Raw genomic sequence first — 17,779 nt, 5'->3', positions numbered from 1 at the left:
GTCGTAGCTGCAGCAAGCTTCAGGAAAAAGCATATGTTTGTAAGTGGATGTGTGTGTGTGTTGGACAAGCAGAGAGACCGTAAGCCGCTGGGTATTGGTTTGGACTACAGCCGAGCTCACAGGAAATGCCAACAAAGCACCAAGTGACATTCAGACAACATGGACAAAACAAACGCACACACACTCGTGCACACACAGATGCACAGACTTCGGTGAACAAACAGCTATCCAATTTTTGTTCCAGTGTGATCGATCGGGGAAAAATATTAAAAATCAACTTCCAGCAGGAGATGTGTGTGCCACCGACTGGTTCTCTGATGTAGAGTGTAGCAGCAGCACTCTTAGTACCTCATCTAATCGAGTACATCTAATCGATTGCAGACAGAATAACAGAAAATCACATAGGAAAGTGGATTAGATGTGGGGCTGTGAGACCAGGAAGCACCCTCTGACATAAGGATTGACTTCACATAGGTTACATTAACCATTAATAACACTAGTGGGGTGAGTGGCTATAGCTCAAGTGGTAGAGCAGGTCAGCTACTAATCGGAAGATTGGTCTGTGTGAATGAAATGTCTGTGAATGGTAGATAGAAGCATTTACATAGAGCATAGAAATAAATGCTTGTGTGAATGAGGCAAGTTGTGTAAAGTGCTTTGAGCGCCCAGTTAGAGTAGAAAAGCATTATATATGAACCAGTCCATTACCATTCACCACTAGTGCATAAAAAGCCATGTGGTGACACATCACCTTTCCTTCCACTGATCAAAAGATTACAGTGAGAAGCCTTTCTTGATTTATCGGAGTTTAACGGGATGTGGACCATTATCTCTCAAACCAGTGCATGTGAAGACGTGACAGTATCAGAATTAGCATGGATGTTTTATGTATTATGTATATGTTATTATTATGTATTATGGTTGTAAGGAGGTAGGATGAGCTGCATTGTGTTAACTCATATTCAGATTCACATACTCGTAAAGTACATTGTGAGGTACAGATAGGCCGACAACTACTTTTGTGTAACGTCTACACAAACCTTTTTTACTGCTGTCATTTAAAGCACTTGTTTGCCCCCAAAATGAAGCATTGTATGGTCAGGTGAAACTCCATTAAAGTTTATGTACTATAAAAGAATCAAACTTACGGCAGAAAACCGCAGTTCTATGACAGCCATCTCCCAAACTATTAAAGGTAATGGAGCTATCTATTTACGACGCCAAAAGAGCATAAAATGTCCATCAAATTTATAAAGTGTGGGACATTTGCGGTTGCTTAGAAAGGGAGCGCTGATATCTCTAGTAGATTTGGAGACTTCTGTGGCAGTAGGAACAGAGAAGAACACTTTTTGTATTAAAATTTTAACTTTCAAATGTGCATACACACACTAACATGTTAACAAGCCAGTAAGCTTAGCCAGTTAGCTTAGCTGAACAATAAAGACTGAAAATTGTTTTAAAAAGCCATGCTCTATCCAAAATTAAGAGCAATAAAACATTTTTTAAAAATTAAAATCTTTATCCTTTAAGCTCAGGTCCTCTACCAGTGGCCTGCTAGCTTGAGGGTCCTGTATAGTATCTTTGCTGTTCCTTGGACTCCGCTCTTCTGGAGATTTCAGATGTCAGTCCTGGGATCTGCTGGAGCCACTCCCAGCCCTTGGTCATTCTTGAGCTTGAGCTTTACAACTCCACAACTTTATTAGTGCAAAAAAACCCCATCAATGTATTTTCACTTAAACAAGCAGCTTTTTTATGTGCATTAAGGTTATATAAAAAATTAACAGTGCAAATGCAAATCCTTGCTGACAGTTTAACCAAAAGGCATTTCCAGTGGAAATCCTCAGCATAACCATGTATAATATCCACAAAACTTAAAAAGAGGTTATACACACACAATACGGTAATATTATGTTGAAGTACAGTACGTATCACTCCGTACTGAAACATTTGACAGATTTTCGAGCGCCGTGTACGACATAAAATCATTTCGAGGTCAGTAAACACAACCAGAATTCATACATAAGGCACACGGGATTATAAGGGGCACTGTCGATTTTCAGAAAAATCAAAGGATTGATTTTAAGTGTGCGTAATAACGACGGCCCGCTACCAAAAATAGTGCTTTGTTGTGCTTCTGACAGATGAAAGCCAAACCAGTTCCACACCACTGAAGTTGCAGCGTTTTTACAAACCAATTCTGGTTCATCCGTTTCTTTCAATGACCCGCTTTCACTCTTCTTATTCTGCGTCGCTGCCATGTGCGTATGTAAACAAAGGCACTGCGCATGTTTTACCCATATCTATCGCGATATTTCATTTTCTTATCAGCCCGACATTACACTGGTATTACTTGCACTTGCAAGTGCGTAAAAGCTTCAGTGAAGTGTATAGCCTTCTGTCAGTAACTGAGGTCGGTGTGTTATAAATGACAGCTGGAGGTGTTCTCATCATTGTCAGTTCTATCACTTATAGAAATGACAATTGCAAGAACTGAGAGACTTTTTCACCGTGGAACAAACTTGTTGTTTCATGAGAAGTTCGTAATCTTATCTTTAGTAGCACTGACGTGACCACACCAACAATACAGCAATGTAAGGGCCAGAAAATTACCCAGACACTGAGGTAGGCAGAGTGGCACAGCTCACATTTTGTTTATTCAGCTCAGATAGTGCTGTTTTTGTACCTAGTGAGTCATGGAATTTCCAGCCTCTTAGACAACCTCTTATCGCAGATGCACAGAAAAATTTTTCCCAGAAATCATCTCTCACACAAGAACACTTTTATTTTTGGAGAAGCCACCCTAGACTGCCCATTATTTAAGTGTGCCCTGACATCCCCTGCTGATAATGTGTTCCTCTTGTTTGTGCTTGTGTCTGGCCACCAAACAGCTCGGCCACATGCACACACTCTTTAACTACGAGACTGCAGCTGGATTCGTGCTCAGTTAAACAAACGCACTCAGCCATTACCTCGATCAGTGATACAGTATTAACCTCTGTATGGGTGTTGTGTGTGTATTTGTTGTGTAGGAGTTTGCCACCCTCACAAAGGAGCTGAACATATGCCGCGAGCAGCTGCTGGAGAAAGAGGAGGAAATATCTGAGCTGAAAGCAGAAAGGAACAACACCAGGGTATGTGTGTCTATGTGTGTACGTGTGTGTCTTTGAGGGCGTGCGTGTGTTTGACGCTGATGAAAACAAACAATGTTTCTGGAATTAGTATTCTCTTTGGTCATGCATACATTGGTGTGTGTGTGTTCGTGCTGTAGCTGCTGTTGGAGCACCTGGAGTGTCTGGTGTCTCGTCACGAACGTAGTCTGAGAATGACAGTGGTAAAAAGACAGGCACCCCCACCATCTGGAGTCTCCAGCGAGGTGGAGGTCCTCAAAGCTCTGAAGTCGCTCTTTGAACACCACAAGGCTCTGGATGAAAAGGTGGACTCTCTCGCTCGTTCTCACACACACACACACACACACACACACACACACACACATATTGCATGACAGAGGTTAGTTCTGACAAGTAAATGACAAATCTAGAAACTTGAGGACACAATATCTTAACAGTTTCTTGCTTCAAATGTGTCTTTTAACAGAATTTTTGCCTTTTTTCACTGTTTCTTAGTTATTGACGAACCTCTGTTTAGGACAAAAACAGACAGTGGCTGAAGTCATGAGACTTTATTAAGAGAAAACAGCATTGGCAACAGAATTGTACAGCAAATGGATGCAGATGAAAAAATAATCTGACTCTATATTAATCTCCTAAAACCTGAACTTTTCCACAGCGTGCATGTTTAATTTCTCTTTGATATTTGGGCTGATTGGGACTCGATGAATGTAAAAACAAAGAATCACCGGTTTGTTTGTTTTTTACACAATTTGTGTTTCTAAGAAAAATGAGAGCCACATATGAAGACATTCGTTTTAAATTTTGATAAAACAGAGGCAGTATAATGTCCCTGTAAGTGGATATCAGGCCCTTGTAGAGCAAAATTTAGTATGTTGGTCTAGACAACCCAAAATGTGATGTCCACATATGTGGATGCCAGGAGGTTAATATAAAAGTGAAAACTAAAAATCATGTAGTTTAGATTGCTTTGCCTTGAAAGCTTAAAATAACTGATTAAACGTGTGGACGGTGTGTTTGGCAGGTGCGAGAGAGGCTTCGGGTGGCTCTGGAGAGGGTTGCCACCCTGGAGGGGCAGCTAGCAACTACCACGCAAGAGGTGAGCAATGCGTATCTATGTGCAGAGTTTTTATGTGTGTGTGTGTGTGTGTGTGTGTCTATGTGTGTCGTTGATGGTAAGTAAAACATCTGCTCAATCCCTAGTTGACATCTGGTAATGCCTCGAGTGTGATCGGATATACAATTTGCGTATCACACTGTGTGAGAGTCTTCTCAATCCTCTGTTCATATACATAAAACATCTATGTATAGATGTGTGAAACATAGGGCTCAGGGGCAAAAATCGTCCTCACAAAGACTCCAATTCAGCCCAATTAGGCTTTGGGAAAGGTGAAGAAGTGCATAGATTTAGAACTTTTAACTCTATTTTAATACGTTTCCAGCCTTTCCTATTGATAAAGACCTCCCCCGTTGTTTTTCACTACCTACTATACAAATATCTACTGAAAAATTTGTCCTCAGCAAACAGATCTTTTAATGTACTTTTACACATTTATCATGTAGACAAACTGAGACATGTCGTTGATTGGACTTATTTTCCTCATTAATTCTTATCGGGGATTAAATGTGTAGCTAAATGTCTTTACACCGATGTAAAATGGGTTTGACATTCCTGATTTATACATTAAAAGGTAAACAAAGAACAAATTCTTAATTTGATTCAAAATCAAACCTTGTTACTGTAAATTGCACTGATCAAAGAGTCTTATTTGACTAAAGTGAATCCTCCTTCGCACGTCTTTTCTTTTTTTTTTGAGCATTATTCATATTTGCAGATATGTAAAACATGAGAGATCTTGTTGTCTGGCAGCCATGCTTCCCTTTGGGAGGCTGGGTTCTGTTCTTGGATCGACTAAGTGACAAGAAAAGTAAGTACGTTTATTCAGTGTTCTTTTTTTGGTCTTTTTAATCTACATTGCAGTTGAACATGGTGAGACAGAGGAAGGATGGTGACTCAGTGGAGCGAACAGATGGATCCAAACCTACATGGAAGGTCTTCCTGGCTGTGTGATTGTTTTTGTGCTATGTGTTTTATTTTGTGCCTGCTGATAGTATTTGTCTGCCCGTCTGCTTTTGTATCTCCTTTCTGTCTTCCTCCTACACAGTGACCCACACATATCTATACACAAAGGAGCATAAATCTTCCCTTACCTTTCTGATTGGGTTGCTAACTCTTGCCCTTCATTCAAGCCTGGTTTGAGGCTGGGGCTGAAACAAACACGTGTGACTGTGAGTGGATCAGATAGAAAAACCAAAGATTTACATCTAAAAAGAAATGTATCAACTTTTTATTAAGAAAAAACAAAAGCATGGAGGATAGGCAGTGGGGGAGGAAAGAAGAGAGAACTGGCTAGAGTGTGGCCATTAGTAGGGTGAGTGCCGTTTAGATGTCACAGAGTGTGAAGTGTGCAAACACACACTCTGTTAGGACATTTATCGATGACACCCGCTGCACTGCTGACAGCCACTGCCCTGCAGTGTTTTGCCACAAGTTCCCACTCCCAACTCATTACATGAAGATGCTTTGTCAGGAACCATTTCTTGCTACACAAGGGGTACCCCCATGAGAGCGTTTTCCATTGCACAGGACCACCTATAGTGTCAATTTTCCACATGAGGAAGAACAAAAGCCAAACCAGAAAAGTTTGTCTGCCTGGTACAGTTTTTTTTTTCATTTCTATGCCTTTTTTGGTTAGGTTTAGGCATTAGATTGCACGGCTAGGTTTATTTTAGCTTTAAAATATGCCAAATCAAATCAAATCACTTTTATTGTCACATCACATGTGCAGGTACACTGGTACAGTACATGTGAGTGAAATTCTTGTGTGCGAGCTTCACAAGCAACAGAGTTCTGCAAAAATACAATAACGTAAAACAAGCAAAATATAAGAATGGCTACATCTGAGACTAATAAATATATGTACAATATATAATAGTATATGCATTACTGGATGTGTATACTAAATATGTTTTTCTACGTGTGTGTGTGTGTGTGTGTGTGTGTGTGTGTGTGTGTGTGTGTGTGTGTGTGTGTGTGTGTGTGTGTATACATATTTTACAAATTAAATAGAGTAAACAATAAAATAAAATATATAAAAAATATACAGAGTTGGTTGAGACATGTGCAAAACAGTGGCATTACTGTACAGTATGTAGTGCATAATGTTGAAGTTCCAGTAGTGAAGCTGAGGTGTCTATGACGTGTTCAGCAGTCTGATGGCCTGGTGGAAGAAGCTGTCTCTCAGTCTGCTGGTACGGGACCGGATGCTGCAGAACCTCCTTCCTGATGGAAGTAGTCTGAACAGTTTATGGCTGGGGTGACTGGAGTCCTTGATGATCCTCCCCGCTTTCCTCAGGCAGCGCTTCCTGTAGACGTCTTGGAGGGAGGGAAGCTCACCTCCAATTATCCGTTCAGAGCACCGCACTACTCGCTGGAGAGCTTTGCGGTTGTAAGCGGTGCTGTTGCCGTACCAGGTGGTGATGCATCCAGTGAGGATGCTCTCAATGGCACAGTGATAGAAGGTCCTGAGGATGCGGGGGCTCATGCCGAATCTTTTCAGTCTCCTGAGAAAGAAGAGGCGCTGCTGCGCCTTCTTCACTGTTTTGTTTATGTGTACTGACCACATAAGCCAGATGTACACCAAGGAAGCGGAAGCTGCTCACTCTCTCCACAGCAGCGCCGTTGATGGTGATGGGGGTGTGTACCCCATTTCACAACATAAAAGATTCAATATAAGGCAAAAATCTCTTTTTCTGTCAAGCAGCTCTGACATTTTCTTGGCTACAGCAGTTACCTGCTCCTAGTGTCATCACTGCATGTCCCCCGACAATGACAACATCACCACATCCCTTTGGCCTTATCACATCTGGGACTTCTGTGTGACCTCTGCTAGCCCACCCTGCACTGTGAAAAACGCCACTAAAGCCGACGAGTCCTGACAAGTTGAGAGTGAGAACGGACTGATGTTGCAACCAGCCCTCAGTGAGGAATATTTTTATTCAAGAAAGCGCAAAATGAAAATGCTTTTTTCAGCATTACAGGGTCCTACACAGTGATAGTGACACACTCTTAGTTCGTGAGCTCGTACCACGCTGTTTTACAGTCACAGGGAGCCACTCATGGATCCCCAGGTGTGCCATATTACACAGTTTCACACTATTTAGCCCTATTTCCCCGGGCATTTGTGTGAATCTTTACGTTTCTGTAAGGAAGTCATGCACAGGCAAAATGGAAACACAACGGAGCAGAGGGGGTCCTGCTAACTTTGGCTGCCCACTGCGTTGCTGTCTGAATGTGTCCCTGAAGATTTGTTTAATTAAGAGCCTGGAATTAACTGCACTCTGAGCTTTGGAAAGAAGAGAAACAACATCAAAACAACAACATAGCAGCCTACCCTCACATAACCCAACCCTGTATGCATAAAACCCACCACTCTGATCTAGGTCACTCAAGAACTTTATCAGCTCTAAAACTCTAAAACAAGAACTTTATCAGATACCCTCCAAACACAGCATGTAGATTTGCATCTGTGTAATACATGAGATGCATTTTATGTGAAAAGTGTATATAATGATGGATCTGCTAATTGTATGTGTCTGCCTTACAGAGACTTCCCAATGGCTCTATAGATGCCCACGATGACGGCAGCAGGGCATCTGAGCTTCAGGAGCTGCTGGATCGGACCAATAAAGAGCTGGCTCAAAGCCGCGAGCACTGTGCCACTCTTAACCACCGCGTCACTGAGCTCGAGGCAGAGCTTGCGAATGCACGCAGAGAACTGAGCCGCAGCGAGGAGCTGTCAATCAAACAACAGAGGGAACAGAGAGAGGTGACAGTAAAGGATGGAGTCAAAAAATGTGCTTTGGTTCTGGGAGCAAGCAGTGGGCAGCAAAAATGTTCAACTTTGCAAGGAAGAAAAATGTAAACATTTTCCTCATAAATCAGTTGCTGATTTATGAGGAAATGTCGTGGACCTTTATTACTCCCTATCTTGTTATTTCACAAAGTAACAAGATTTTTCTTATGCCATTGAGTCATATTCTCAGTCCTTCAAAAAGACCACATTGCATAAAGGCAGATAGATTTGTGTAGCGTGGATGTAGCTATTTCAAGTAATTAATTAGAAGAAACTTTTTAAAGTTCATTACATTTTGGGAAAATATATATAAAATATGTATATATAATATATATAATATTAGTGACCCTTATTCCACCAATATATTTAATATACTTCTTTAATATTTAATAAATTTCTTTTCAAAGCAACATTAGTTATGCAATTAATATTAATATCAAGAAAGAAATATTATAATTATTGCAAAGTTACTATTAGTTAGCATATTATGCAAAACAAAAAACTTTACTTTTCTTTAATAAAACTTTTATTCCAAGTGTAATCCATACTATTATTTTAAAGCTTCCTTTGACTCTAGTATCCGTTCATTTTCAGTAATTTCAAGTAAACATTGTTTTTGTTGTATTTGTATATATGAAAAAACTCTGGGTCTGGGTCATATTGAAACCAAAAACCAGTCAGTCCTCTTCAGCATGTCCTGTACCACAACCACTCACCGAGACACATCCCGGGGGCATCCTGATCAGATGCCCAAACCAACTAAATTGTCTCCTATTAGTGTGGAGTAGTGGCTTTAGTCTGAGTCCCGCTGAAATAACCAACCTCCTCAGCCTTCATTTCTCCCACTTGTATCCCTGGTCTTATTATTATAGTCACTCATGACCATAGGTGAGGGTGGAATGTAAACACAATTGACCTATAAATTGACATCAGCACCAACCTGCCTGTTGGTCTTCCACTCCACCATCACGTGAACAGGACCCTAAGATGCTTAAATTCTTCCATATGGTGTAGCAACTCATGCTAGACCTGGGAGTGTGCACACCGCCCTTATCCATCTGAGAGTCATGACCTAATAGTCAAAAGTGTTACTTCTCATCCAATGTTTCACACTCAGCTGCAAACAGCCACAGTGCAAGCCGGAGGTCACTGTCTGATGAAGCTACCAGAACCACATCATCTGCAAAAAGCAGAGACAATATTCAAAGACCACCAAACCCTCTACCCTCCACCTCCGGCTGCCCCTAGAAATTCTGCCCATAAATATTATGAACAGAATCGGTGACAAAGTGCAGGCCTGCCTGCTCAGTGTGACTTACCGCTGGCAATGTGACCCAAGCTCTCGCTGCAGCTGTACAGGGACCAGAAACGACTGGAAACAACTTAAAGCTAATCAGACACAACAGGCAGTTTTAGCACACAGTTTGCCACAAGCTTTGCTCAGGGCAGGGCTGTGACAGGAGGATGGAGCAGTTGCTTACTTCCCGTCTGTGATTCAGGAGAAAAGGTAGCGTTTGTTGTCAGCCGATATTCCAACTAAGTGTTGGACATACATGAATGAGTTTTCCTCATTCCCAGAGATGATGAATCCAGCGATGGAGTCTTTTTTCTTTAAAATGACCGACAGAGTTCCCATACATCTCCTGGATAAAGTGTGTTTCTTTAATTTAGGAACCGTGGCAAACATTAACTGAATACTGAAAAATAAATCGGTATACTATCTATCTGGTTATACACAGGGGAGAAGTACAGTATAAGCAGTAAACAAGGATCACTTAGCAGTCACTTCCATCTTGGTCCAGCGTAGCAGCGTAGCCATTTTGATCAGTGTACAGTTTAAATTTGCTTGAATGTTTAAAAATGCACTGATGAAAACCTGGAGATGGATAAAAACTAAAGCTTAGCTAAAAACATTTGCTCCCTGCAAGTGTAGTAGACATGATCGACTGTTACTATATGACTTGATTGTTAATGTTGTGTTTCTCCACCTGCAGAGAGAAGATATGGAGGAGAGGATAACGACATTGGAGAAACGCTATCTGGCTGCTCAGCGAGAGACGACACACATCCACGACCTCAACGACAAGTTGGAAAACGAACTAGCCACCAAGGACTCCCTGCACCGACAGGTAACACTCGGCAGCATTAGCCACACACAGTTAACAACCCAACAGTCTGCATAATGAGCTTTATTACAGGCTGAGTGCATAATTGTCATTCAGAAACATGCATTTGTAGATAATTGTTTTTAAAACAAAAGTTAAGTGGAAATAGATGATGGTTGACCTGCTTAATGTCACCTTCCTAAACAAACAACAAGGTAGGCATTTCTGTCATAAACAGCCATTCAGTCCGTTTTTAAGAATGTTTTCATTCCTCTGCTGTATTCAGGCATCCTTGACTGTTTTATAATGTTAGTGTGTTGTTAAGGGATACCAGAAATATCACATTTATTTTGATACACTGTGACATAAGTGTATTAATTGTGCATCCAGGCTTATGTGTGCTGTTTTTATTTCTTTTTAATATTTCATGCCTCGGCCATCTGCAAAAATACATTTAAAGTTTGGGAGAGTATTATCGTCAGTGAGTGAGCAATCGAAACACGCTGCTCCGAGGTTCATGTGTAGTTCAGGGTGAATCTAAGTTCAGCTCCGCATGGGAAACACCAGCAACATCCTCTGTGAATGACCATATGTTATGTCCTTGCTACTCGCTGGCTGCAGTAGACTGATTACACCTCTCTTGTGATTGCAATAATATCACTCGTGTGTGTGCGTGCGTGCATGTGTGTGTGTGTGTGCGTGTGTGTGTCTGTCTGTCTGTCAGAGTGAGGAGAAGGTGCGCCAGCTGCAGGAGATGCTGGAGATGGCAGAGCAGAGGCTGGCTCAGACCATGAGGAAGGCTGAGACACTGCCAGAGGTAGAGGCTGAACTGGCACAGAGAGTGGCAGCGCTCTCCAAGGTAACACACACACACACACTCACACACACAAAGCTGTAGAAGCTTTTGCAAATGTTACTGATATAACAAGATTCACATGGCTTACAAATAAAAAACATAGATAAGATTGCAGGAGAGCAGTGTTCTTCTTGAGGCAGTTGTACAGACATGTGCGTGTCTCCCCCTTTAGGCCGAGGAACGCCATGGCAACGTGGAGGAGCGGCTCAGACAGCTGGAGTCACAACTGGAGGAGAAGAACCAGGAGCTAGGAAGGGTGTGTGTGCCTGTGTGTACATGTGCAGCAGCCCTGCAGGTTCTCTCTGACCTCTCACGATAATGCGTGCACGTGCGGGCTGATGCCCCACATTAGCTGGATGCCTTGACTCTTGGCTGTGTGCTCCCTCATGCATACGTGTACATACGCAAACACACAGGAAACACACATTCAAGAAGAGTTCTTTATTTTCCCGGTGCACTGTTGCATGAATTCAAACCAAATTCACATATCTTGCTGCAACACATGCACACACACCCCTCTCCCCTATAAGACTGATTGGCTGCTATCTTTAGACTCTGAATAATTCACGCAAGGCTAATTTCTCTCTCTCTCCATGCGATCTCATGACTATATTTAGTAAAAAGAGCTTTCTGAGGATGCAGATGGGTGTTTGTGTTTCCCCATGTCAATTTAGGTGAATTAAATTACTTCAGAGTACATATTAAGCAGAGCGCTTCACGTTTAAGAGAAGCCATTTAACCCCCCTTTTTTATCATGATGTAAATGACTGTAATTAAATCATTCAGACTGTTAGATCCATTGTTGGCCAAGAAGACCTATATCTGGCAGCTGGTGATCTAGGGCTAAATACACACTTCATCCTTTAATCCGTGTAGAGATGCCTGATTAGCTGCATAAATACACCCACGTTGAGTCTGTATCAAAGAGAAAATTTGATGATGTCATTCCCCTCGTCTGGTTTCTCCGTCTCTGCTCATCAGGCTCGTCAGAGGGAGAAAATGAACGAGGAGCACAACAAGCGTTTATCTGACACTGTGGATCGTCTGCTCACCGAGTCCAATGAAAGGCTGCAGCTACATTTGAAAGAACGCATGGCTGCCCTGGAGGACAAGGCAAGGCCTGTGCACACGCGCTCATCAAAGCAACAGCATCATCTCATATTGTTGTTGTTTATGGTTCACAAACCAAATTAATGCGCAGTACAAGACATGTTCTTCTTAGAGGACAGATCTGTTCAGATGCAGGGTCATGTCTGGTTTCTTTTGTTTTGTTTTATTTTTTTCTCAGAACGCTCTCATTCAGGACCTCGAGAACTGCCAGAAACAACTTGAAGAATTTCACCACACCAGGGTTAGTATGGCTTTGGTGAATCACCTAAAAACCATTAAAAAAACACAATTGTCTTCTTGCTTTCAACGTTCCTGCCTCATAATAACTGGTGACTTTTTACAAAAATACAGTTTTCTTGTCCATGTGTCTTGACTCTTTTAATTTAATACAAATTTTTAGGAGGTGATATGAATCAAGTCATGTTATGGATTAAATTTCCCACAACCATACAAAAAGTAGCTGAAATGACCTCCACTTTAAAAACTAGCTAACCACCTTCAAGAGTTAGTCAAACCTATTGGGAATATTTGCTATAAGCAAGGCTAATTTTGGCATGGCACAGTGACCTGGAAGATTTTGTTACTTTCACACAGAGTCAGGTCAATATGTCTCTATTTTTCTTATACTTAGTGCACAAACAACCAATATCCATTTAGTACTTTAGTTGTTCTAAGGCTGAGCACACATTTTTCTTTAATACTTAATAGAATATTCATCCTTGATAAAATATTTTTGTAAGCTAGACTTTTTACTTGGACTTTTACTTAGCCTTAGTCTTGCTATTTTTTGCTTAAGAAAAAAAATCTATTGTCCATAATGCCTCCATTTTTCCTTTAGGAACGTCTGATTGGAGAGATTGACAAGCTAAGAAATGAGATTGACCATTTGAAACGCCGCAGTGGGGCTTTTGGAGATGGAACTCACCCTCGGTACATATAGCTGTTCCTCTGCGTTCCTCCTCGTTCCTCTGTCCTCCCTCATACCACCATTTATACTTTACCGTACTATCCGTCATTTTTTCTGATCTGTTCCACGTATAAAATTGCAGATCTCACTTGGGTAGCTCCAGCGATCTTCGCTTCTCCGTGGTTGAGGGCCAGGATGGCCACTACAGCACAACTGTGATCAGGCGGGCACAAAAGGGCAGACTTTCAGCGCTGCGAGACGACCCAAACAAGGTGGTTATTGTGTTTTTTGGGGGTTTTTTCATATCCCCAAAGAAACCCCACAGCTCCTTGCATACACACACAAACATGATTGCAGAGATCGAGATCTCATTTCAACTGCTCTTCTAACCACATGCAGCTGCTTACGGGTGCTTAATCCAGGTTCATATCTGCTTTGCTAGTAAGTGTCAGTGCTTGGCTGATGTGTGATGATCCTCATGCCTAACTTCCCATTTTCTACTAACCTCTGTGTCTTCCTGTCTCTCTCACTTGCTGCCATGGACATGCTGTGTGATGTAAGTTTCCTGTTCATCCATTTATTCTCATAGCTGGCCACAAGTTCATATAGTGATTTTTAAGTGTATTGCATTTAATCAGGACTCATCCATGCAACACGTTCTTTATGTATATTTATATGTGTTTTTTTCAAGGATGTGTTGTATTTGTGTTGTATTCAAAAATAACCATTGTTGGTGTGCGTATGCCAATGTGTATATGCTCTCTTTAGGTGTGTGCGGTGTTTGAACAGGACTACCCATCTCTGCGTGGGAGCGTCAGCCACCTCCTTGGCAGCGACATCGAAGCAGAGTCAGACCTGGATGATGATGTTAGCTCAGCCCTGCTTTCCCCCAGCGGTCAATCAGATGCTCAGACTCTGGCCCTCATGCTGCAGGAGCAGCTTGATGCTATCAATGAAGAGATAAGGTGGCGTTTACAGGCACATTACATTGCAGCTTCAGTCCCCGTGGGGAAGTTGGGATCAGTGCAACACCAAGAAAAAAGATACAGATAGGAAAAGTTCACAATACCAAATACAATACCAAACCAGCTACATGAAAAGGAACATGATGACGACTGTGCAACTAAATAAAGGTGCTGGAAAAAAAAGGCCCGGAGTCAGACAGAATGCACCATGACCGATAGAGACATTTTATTTAGAGTCATCTCAAGGTCCCCATACTGTAACATAAAGACCCTATAATAATACAGATAGAAAACTAATGATCCACTGATCCCCTATGGGCAAGCAGTAGTGGAAACAAAAAAACTTCATTATAACAAAAAGACACCTCCAGGCTCAGGAATAGAGGCCGTCTGCTGTGAACAGTTGTATAGACGAGTAACCAAAGAGAGGAAGGAGGGCACAAAAAGATAACAAAAAAGCATAAAGGACAAAGCACAAACTACGCCAGAGAGAAGGCACAAAGCTACTGGCATATAATAAATGCATTGACAGTGAAAGAAAGGAAAGCAGAGGAGAGGAGGTGCTCAGTGTATCATGGGAGGTCTCCAGAAGGCTGACTCTATAGCAGCATAACTGACTGGTGTTTCAAGGTAATCTAATACACACATAATGGAAAGTTTGATCAAAAAGATGTCTTTTAATCTTAATATTAAAAGCATTGGGGAAGGTTTAGCTCTGAAAAAAAAAAAGGTCTGGACACTGGTTCCATGCAAGAGGATAGCTGAAGGCTCGGCCTCTACTTTTGGAACCTCTATGAACCACAAGTAAGGCTGCTCTATTGTAATAATATGGTACTGTGAGGCTTTTAAGATGCGATGAAACCTGATCATTCAGGACTTTGTGAATTCAACTTCCTGATTAAAAGAGCTTTTAAAGAGTCAACGGATAAATGCAAAAAAGAAAAAAGTGAGAAGTACAGTTGTGAGTAAATCATCAAGGGGAAGGCAGAAACAAAATGCAATTACTGTATACAAAAAATAGACACAGAGGTGATTTCAGGTTGATAGAACCTTTCACTTATTTTTCCTGCTGAAACAGGATGCTATTTTCTTTTTCTTTTTTTTTTAACAGTTTATACTAAACAAGGTCCTCTTTTTGACACCTCACAATATGCTGCAGGAAAGAAATTGCAAAGTAGCTGCTGATTATGCTGCAAAAGAGCCACACTCCCTCAAAGCAATAAAATCGTAGTTACACTAATGGTGTTTTATATCCATTATTTTGGGATTATTGCTCTTTTTCATCACACTTTAACCAGTTTATTTAATATCATATATTACCGTTTCCTAGATTTACTGAAAACAAGAAACATTTTATCACTGCGTGCAGAACAAGAACTAAAGATGAAAAAAAATTCAAAGTAAATAGGAAAGTAATTATTATGGATTTTAAATTACTTTATCGATCACTGCAAATATATTATCTGTAACGTACGAGTTAGTTAAGAGACAGCAGGCCAAGTGCTCGACTTTACCGGGTATCTGTGCATGTGCGTGTGACCAGGATGATTCAGGTAGAGAGGGAGTCTGCAGACCTGCGCTCCGACGAGATTGAGTCTCGCGTGAACAGCGGCAGCATGGACGGACTCAATGTGACGCTACGACCACGGGCCCTGCCCACTTCCGCCACTGCTCAGTCGCTGGCATCATCCTCCTCCCCACCCACCAGCGGCCACTCTACACCCAAACATCACGGGCGCAATACCAGCCACCATCTAGGCATAATGACTCTGGTCAGAAAGCACACACGCGCTAAGCCCGTCATATACACACAGACAGCAGTATGTGGAAGTTAAACAAAAGTGATCTTACCATGTGCTGTTTTGTTTCTTTTAGCCAAGCGACTTGAGAAAACACAGAAGGAAAGTAGCAGTAAGTTTGCAAATGTATCTTATATCCAACAGTCTGGGTTTTTGACTGTTTGTCTCACTGTCTACTTTTCCATCTAAGCTGAGTTACCTTTGTTTTTTTCAGTCCCCAGTGGAAGTGGACAAAGCAACTATCAAGTGTGAGACATCACCTCCTTCTTCCCCCCGCAGTTTACGGCTGGAAACCAATTTTGCCCAGTTCACTGGCAGTTTGGAGGATGGACGAGGGTAAATACACACATTCACACGCTCACACTAACAGTAACACGCAGCGAGTAAATGAAGACAAACTGTGTCACACTGGAGAGGACAAAGGCAAAGGTCTAAGTACCAGATTTAACAAAAACATACTACTATGTCCTCTGTGGGCACCAAATTATTGTTGATGGTAATGTAAATGCCATATTAATACTATTTTGGCTACTCTTTGCTGCAGCAAACAGAAGAAAGGAATCAAATCATCCATTGGGCGATTGTTTGGAAAAAAAGAGAAGGGACGAATGGACCAAACTGTTAGCAGGGAAGGACAGCCTCTACCAGCTTTATCAGGTACATTGCAGACTACAAACCACATAACTGCCCACGTTCATCCACACTGTATGAGTGATTGTGCATTTACAGAGAAAGAGACACATATACTTATTTAAACTAATTTAATTACATGTAAATCTTCCATGTCATTTTGTTACACAAGTACCATATAAAATGTTACATGAATGATTAATTATTTGACTGATAAATAAATCTTTGATTTTATATGTTTCAGTTGCATTTTACTCAAAATCTGTGCTTTATGTTTATCAAGTATGAAGAATCAATATTTTGAGAGTGTCATATTTCAGACTTTGAGATGGGGATCGGTGACACTATGACTCTGGGAAAACTGGGCACGCAGGCTGAGAGGGACCGAAGACTGAAGAAAAAGTAATGATCAATTTGTTTTTCAGTTGTTGCTAAAATGATTTAGAAAGCCATCTTTTTTTATTATTTACTTACATGTCTGCCTTTACTTTTAATACCCTCATTAGGCATGAACTTCTGGAAGATGCAAGAAAAAAAGGCCTGCCATTTGCTCAGTGGGATGGGCCTACTGTTGTCTCATGGCTAGAGGTATTCCACTAATCTGCAAACCCTTCCCAGTTTCCATAAAAGTGACCTCTATTTATGCCAGGCTGCCATCTGTAGGAGGGGAATGCAGTATTATCAGTTACCGAGCTGACACGTGGCCCGATCTGCACTAACTTCTTCTATAATTATGACCATTTATGGGGAGAGTGGTAATGACGTTGAATGTCTTGATGACTCTCACCAGCTGTGGGTGGGTATGCCAGCCTGGTATGTGGCAGCTTGTCGTGCCAACGTGAAGAGCGGAGCCATCATGTCAGCTCTGTCAGACACAGAGATCCAGCGGGAGATTGGCATCAGCAACCCTCTGCACCGGCTCAAACTCCGCTTGGCCATCCAGGAGATGGTCTCTCTCACCAGCCCCTCTGCGCCGCTCACTTCCAGAACGGTAAACAAACACACCCACTGCACCTCAGATAACACAACTAAATGTTTCTTACAGGCACGTAATTATGCAAACATAAATACTTAATACATGAGTAAATAAGCTCCTCGAGCAAAGAAAAAAAAATCCAGGAATGTGACATGAACAGTTTTTCAAAAGCTGATCCACTTTTCGTCTTAAGCTTCACTCTGCACTCTCAAGTGATGCCTCCTCACACTTTTTTTGTGCTTCTGTTCAGACTGCAGTAGAGGCTTGATTCATGCCTTCAACTAGGCTGACTTGTCCTTTTCAGCTGCCATAAATTGCATGGGTTACCGTGGGGAAACAACACACAACTAGTGCCAGATAAAGCTACAAGCTACCTGCCTGAAATAC

At 41.6% G+C, this 17,779-nt stretch overlaps 1 protein-coding gene across 1 annotated transcript in view; it reads left to right on the top strand.

Annotated features, from left to right (window-relative positions):
- Nucleotides 1-17,779, top strand: part of ppfia4 (PTPRF interacting protein alpha 4) — a 66,823-nt gene that overhangs the window by 41,544 nt on the left and 7,500 nt on the right. The window contains exons 3-22 of the mRNA XM_080892452.1: nt 3,030-3,131; nt 3,269-3,433; nt 4,153-4,227; nt 5,110-5,181; nt 7,796-8,017; nt 10,039-10,173; nt 10,874-11,008; nt 11,178-11,261; nt 11,987-12,118; nt 12,294-12,356; nt 12,954-13,045; nt 13,165-13,294; nt 13,791-13,987; nt 15,531-15,759; nt 15,863-15,898; nt 16,001-16,122; nt 16,331-16,443; nt 16,737-16,818; nt 16,923-17,004; nt 17,207-17,407. Of these exons, the coding sequence (XP_080748578.1) occupies nt 3,030-3,131; nt 3,269-3,433; nt 4,153-4,227; nt 5,110-5,181; nt 7,796-8,017; nt 10,039-10,173; nt 10,874-11,008; nt 11,178-11,261; nt 11,987-12,118; nt 12,294-12,356; nt 12,954-13,045; nt 13,165-13,294; nt 13,791-13,987; nt 15,531-15,759; nt 15,863-15,898; nt 16,001-16,122; nt 16,331-16,443; nt 16,737-16,818; nt 16,923-17,004; nt 17,207-17,407 (2,469 nt within the window). The remainder of the gene's footprint in view (nt 1-3,029; nt 3,132-3,268; nt 3,434-4,152; nt 4,228-5,109; nt 5,182-7,795; nt 8,018-10,038; nt 10,174-10,873; nt 11,009-11,177; nt 11,262-11,986; nt 12,119-12,293; nt 12,357-12,953; nt 13,046-13,164; nt 13,295-13,790; nt 13,988-15,530; nt 15,760-15,862; nt 15,899-16,000; nt 16,123-16,330; nt 16,444-16,736; nt 16,819-16,922; nt 17,005-17,206; nt 17,408-17,779) is intronic.

This window comes from Rhamphochromis sp. 'chilingali' (genome assembly GCF_963969265.1).
Source record: "Rhamphochromis sp. 'chilingali' genome assembly, chromosome: 9".
In the NCBI taxonomy this organism is placed as follows: domain Eukaryota; kingdom Metazoa; phylum Chordata; class Actinopteri; order Cichliformes; family Cichlidae; genus Rhamphochromis; species Rhamphochromis sp. 'chilingali'.
Note: the sequence above shows the minus strand (reverse complement) of the source record. Positions and strands in the feature narration are given on the sequence as shown.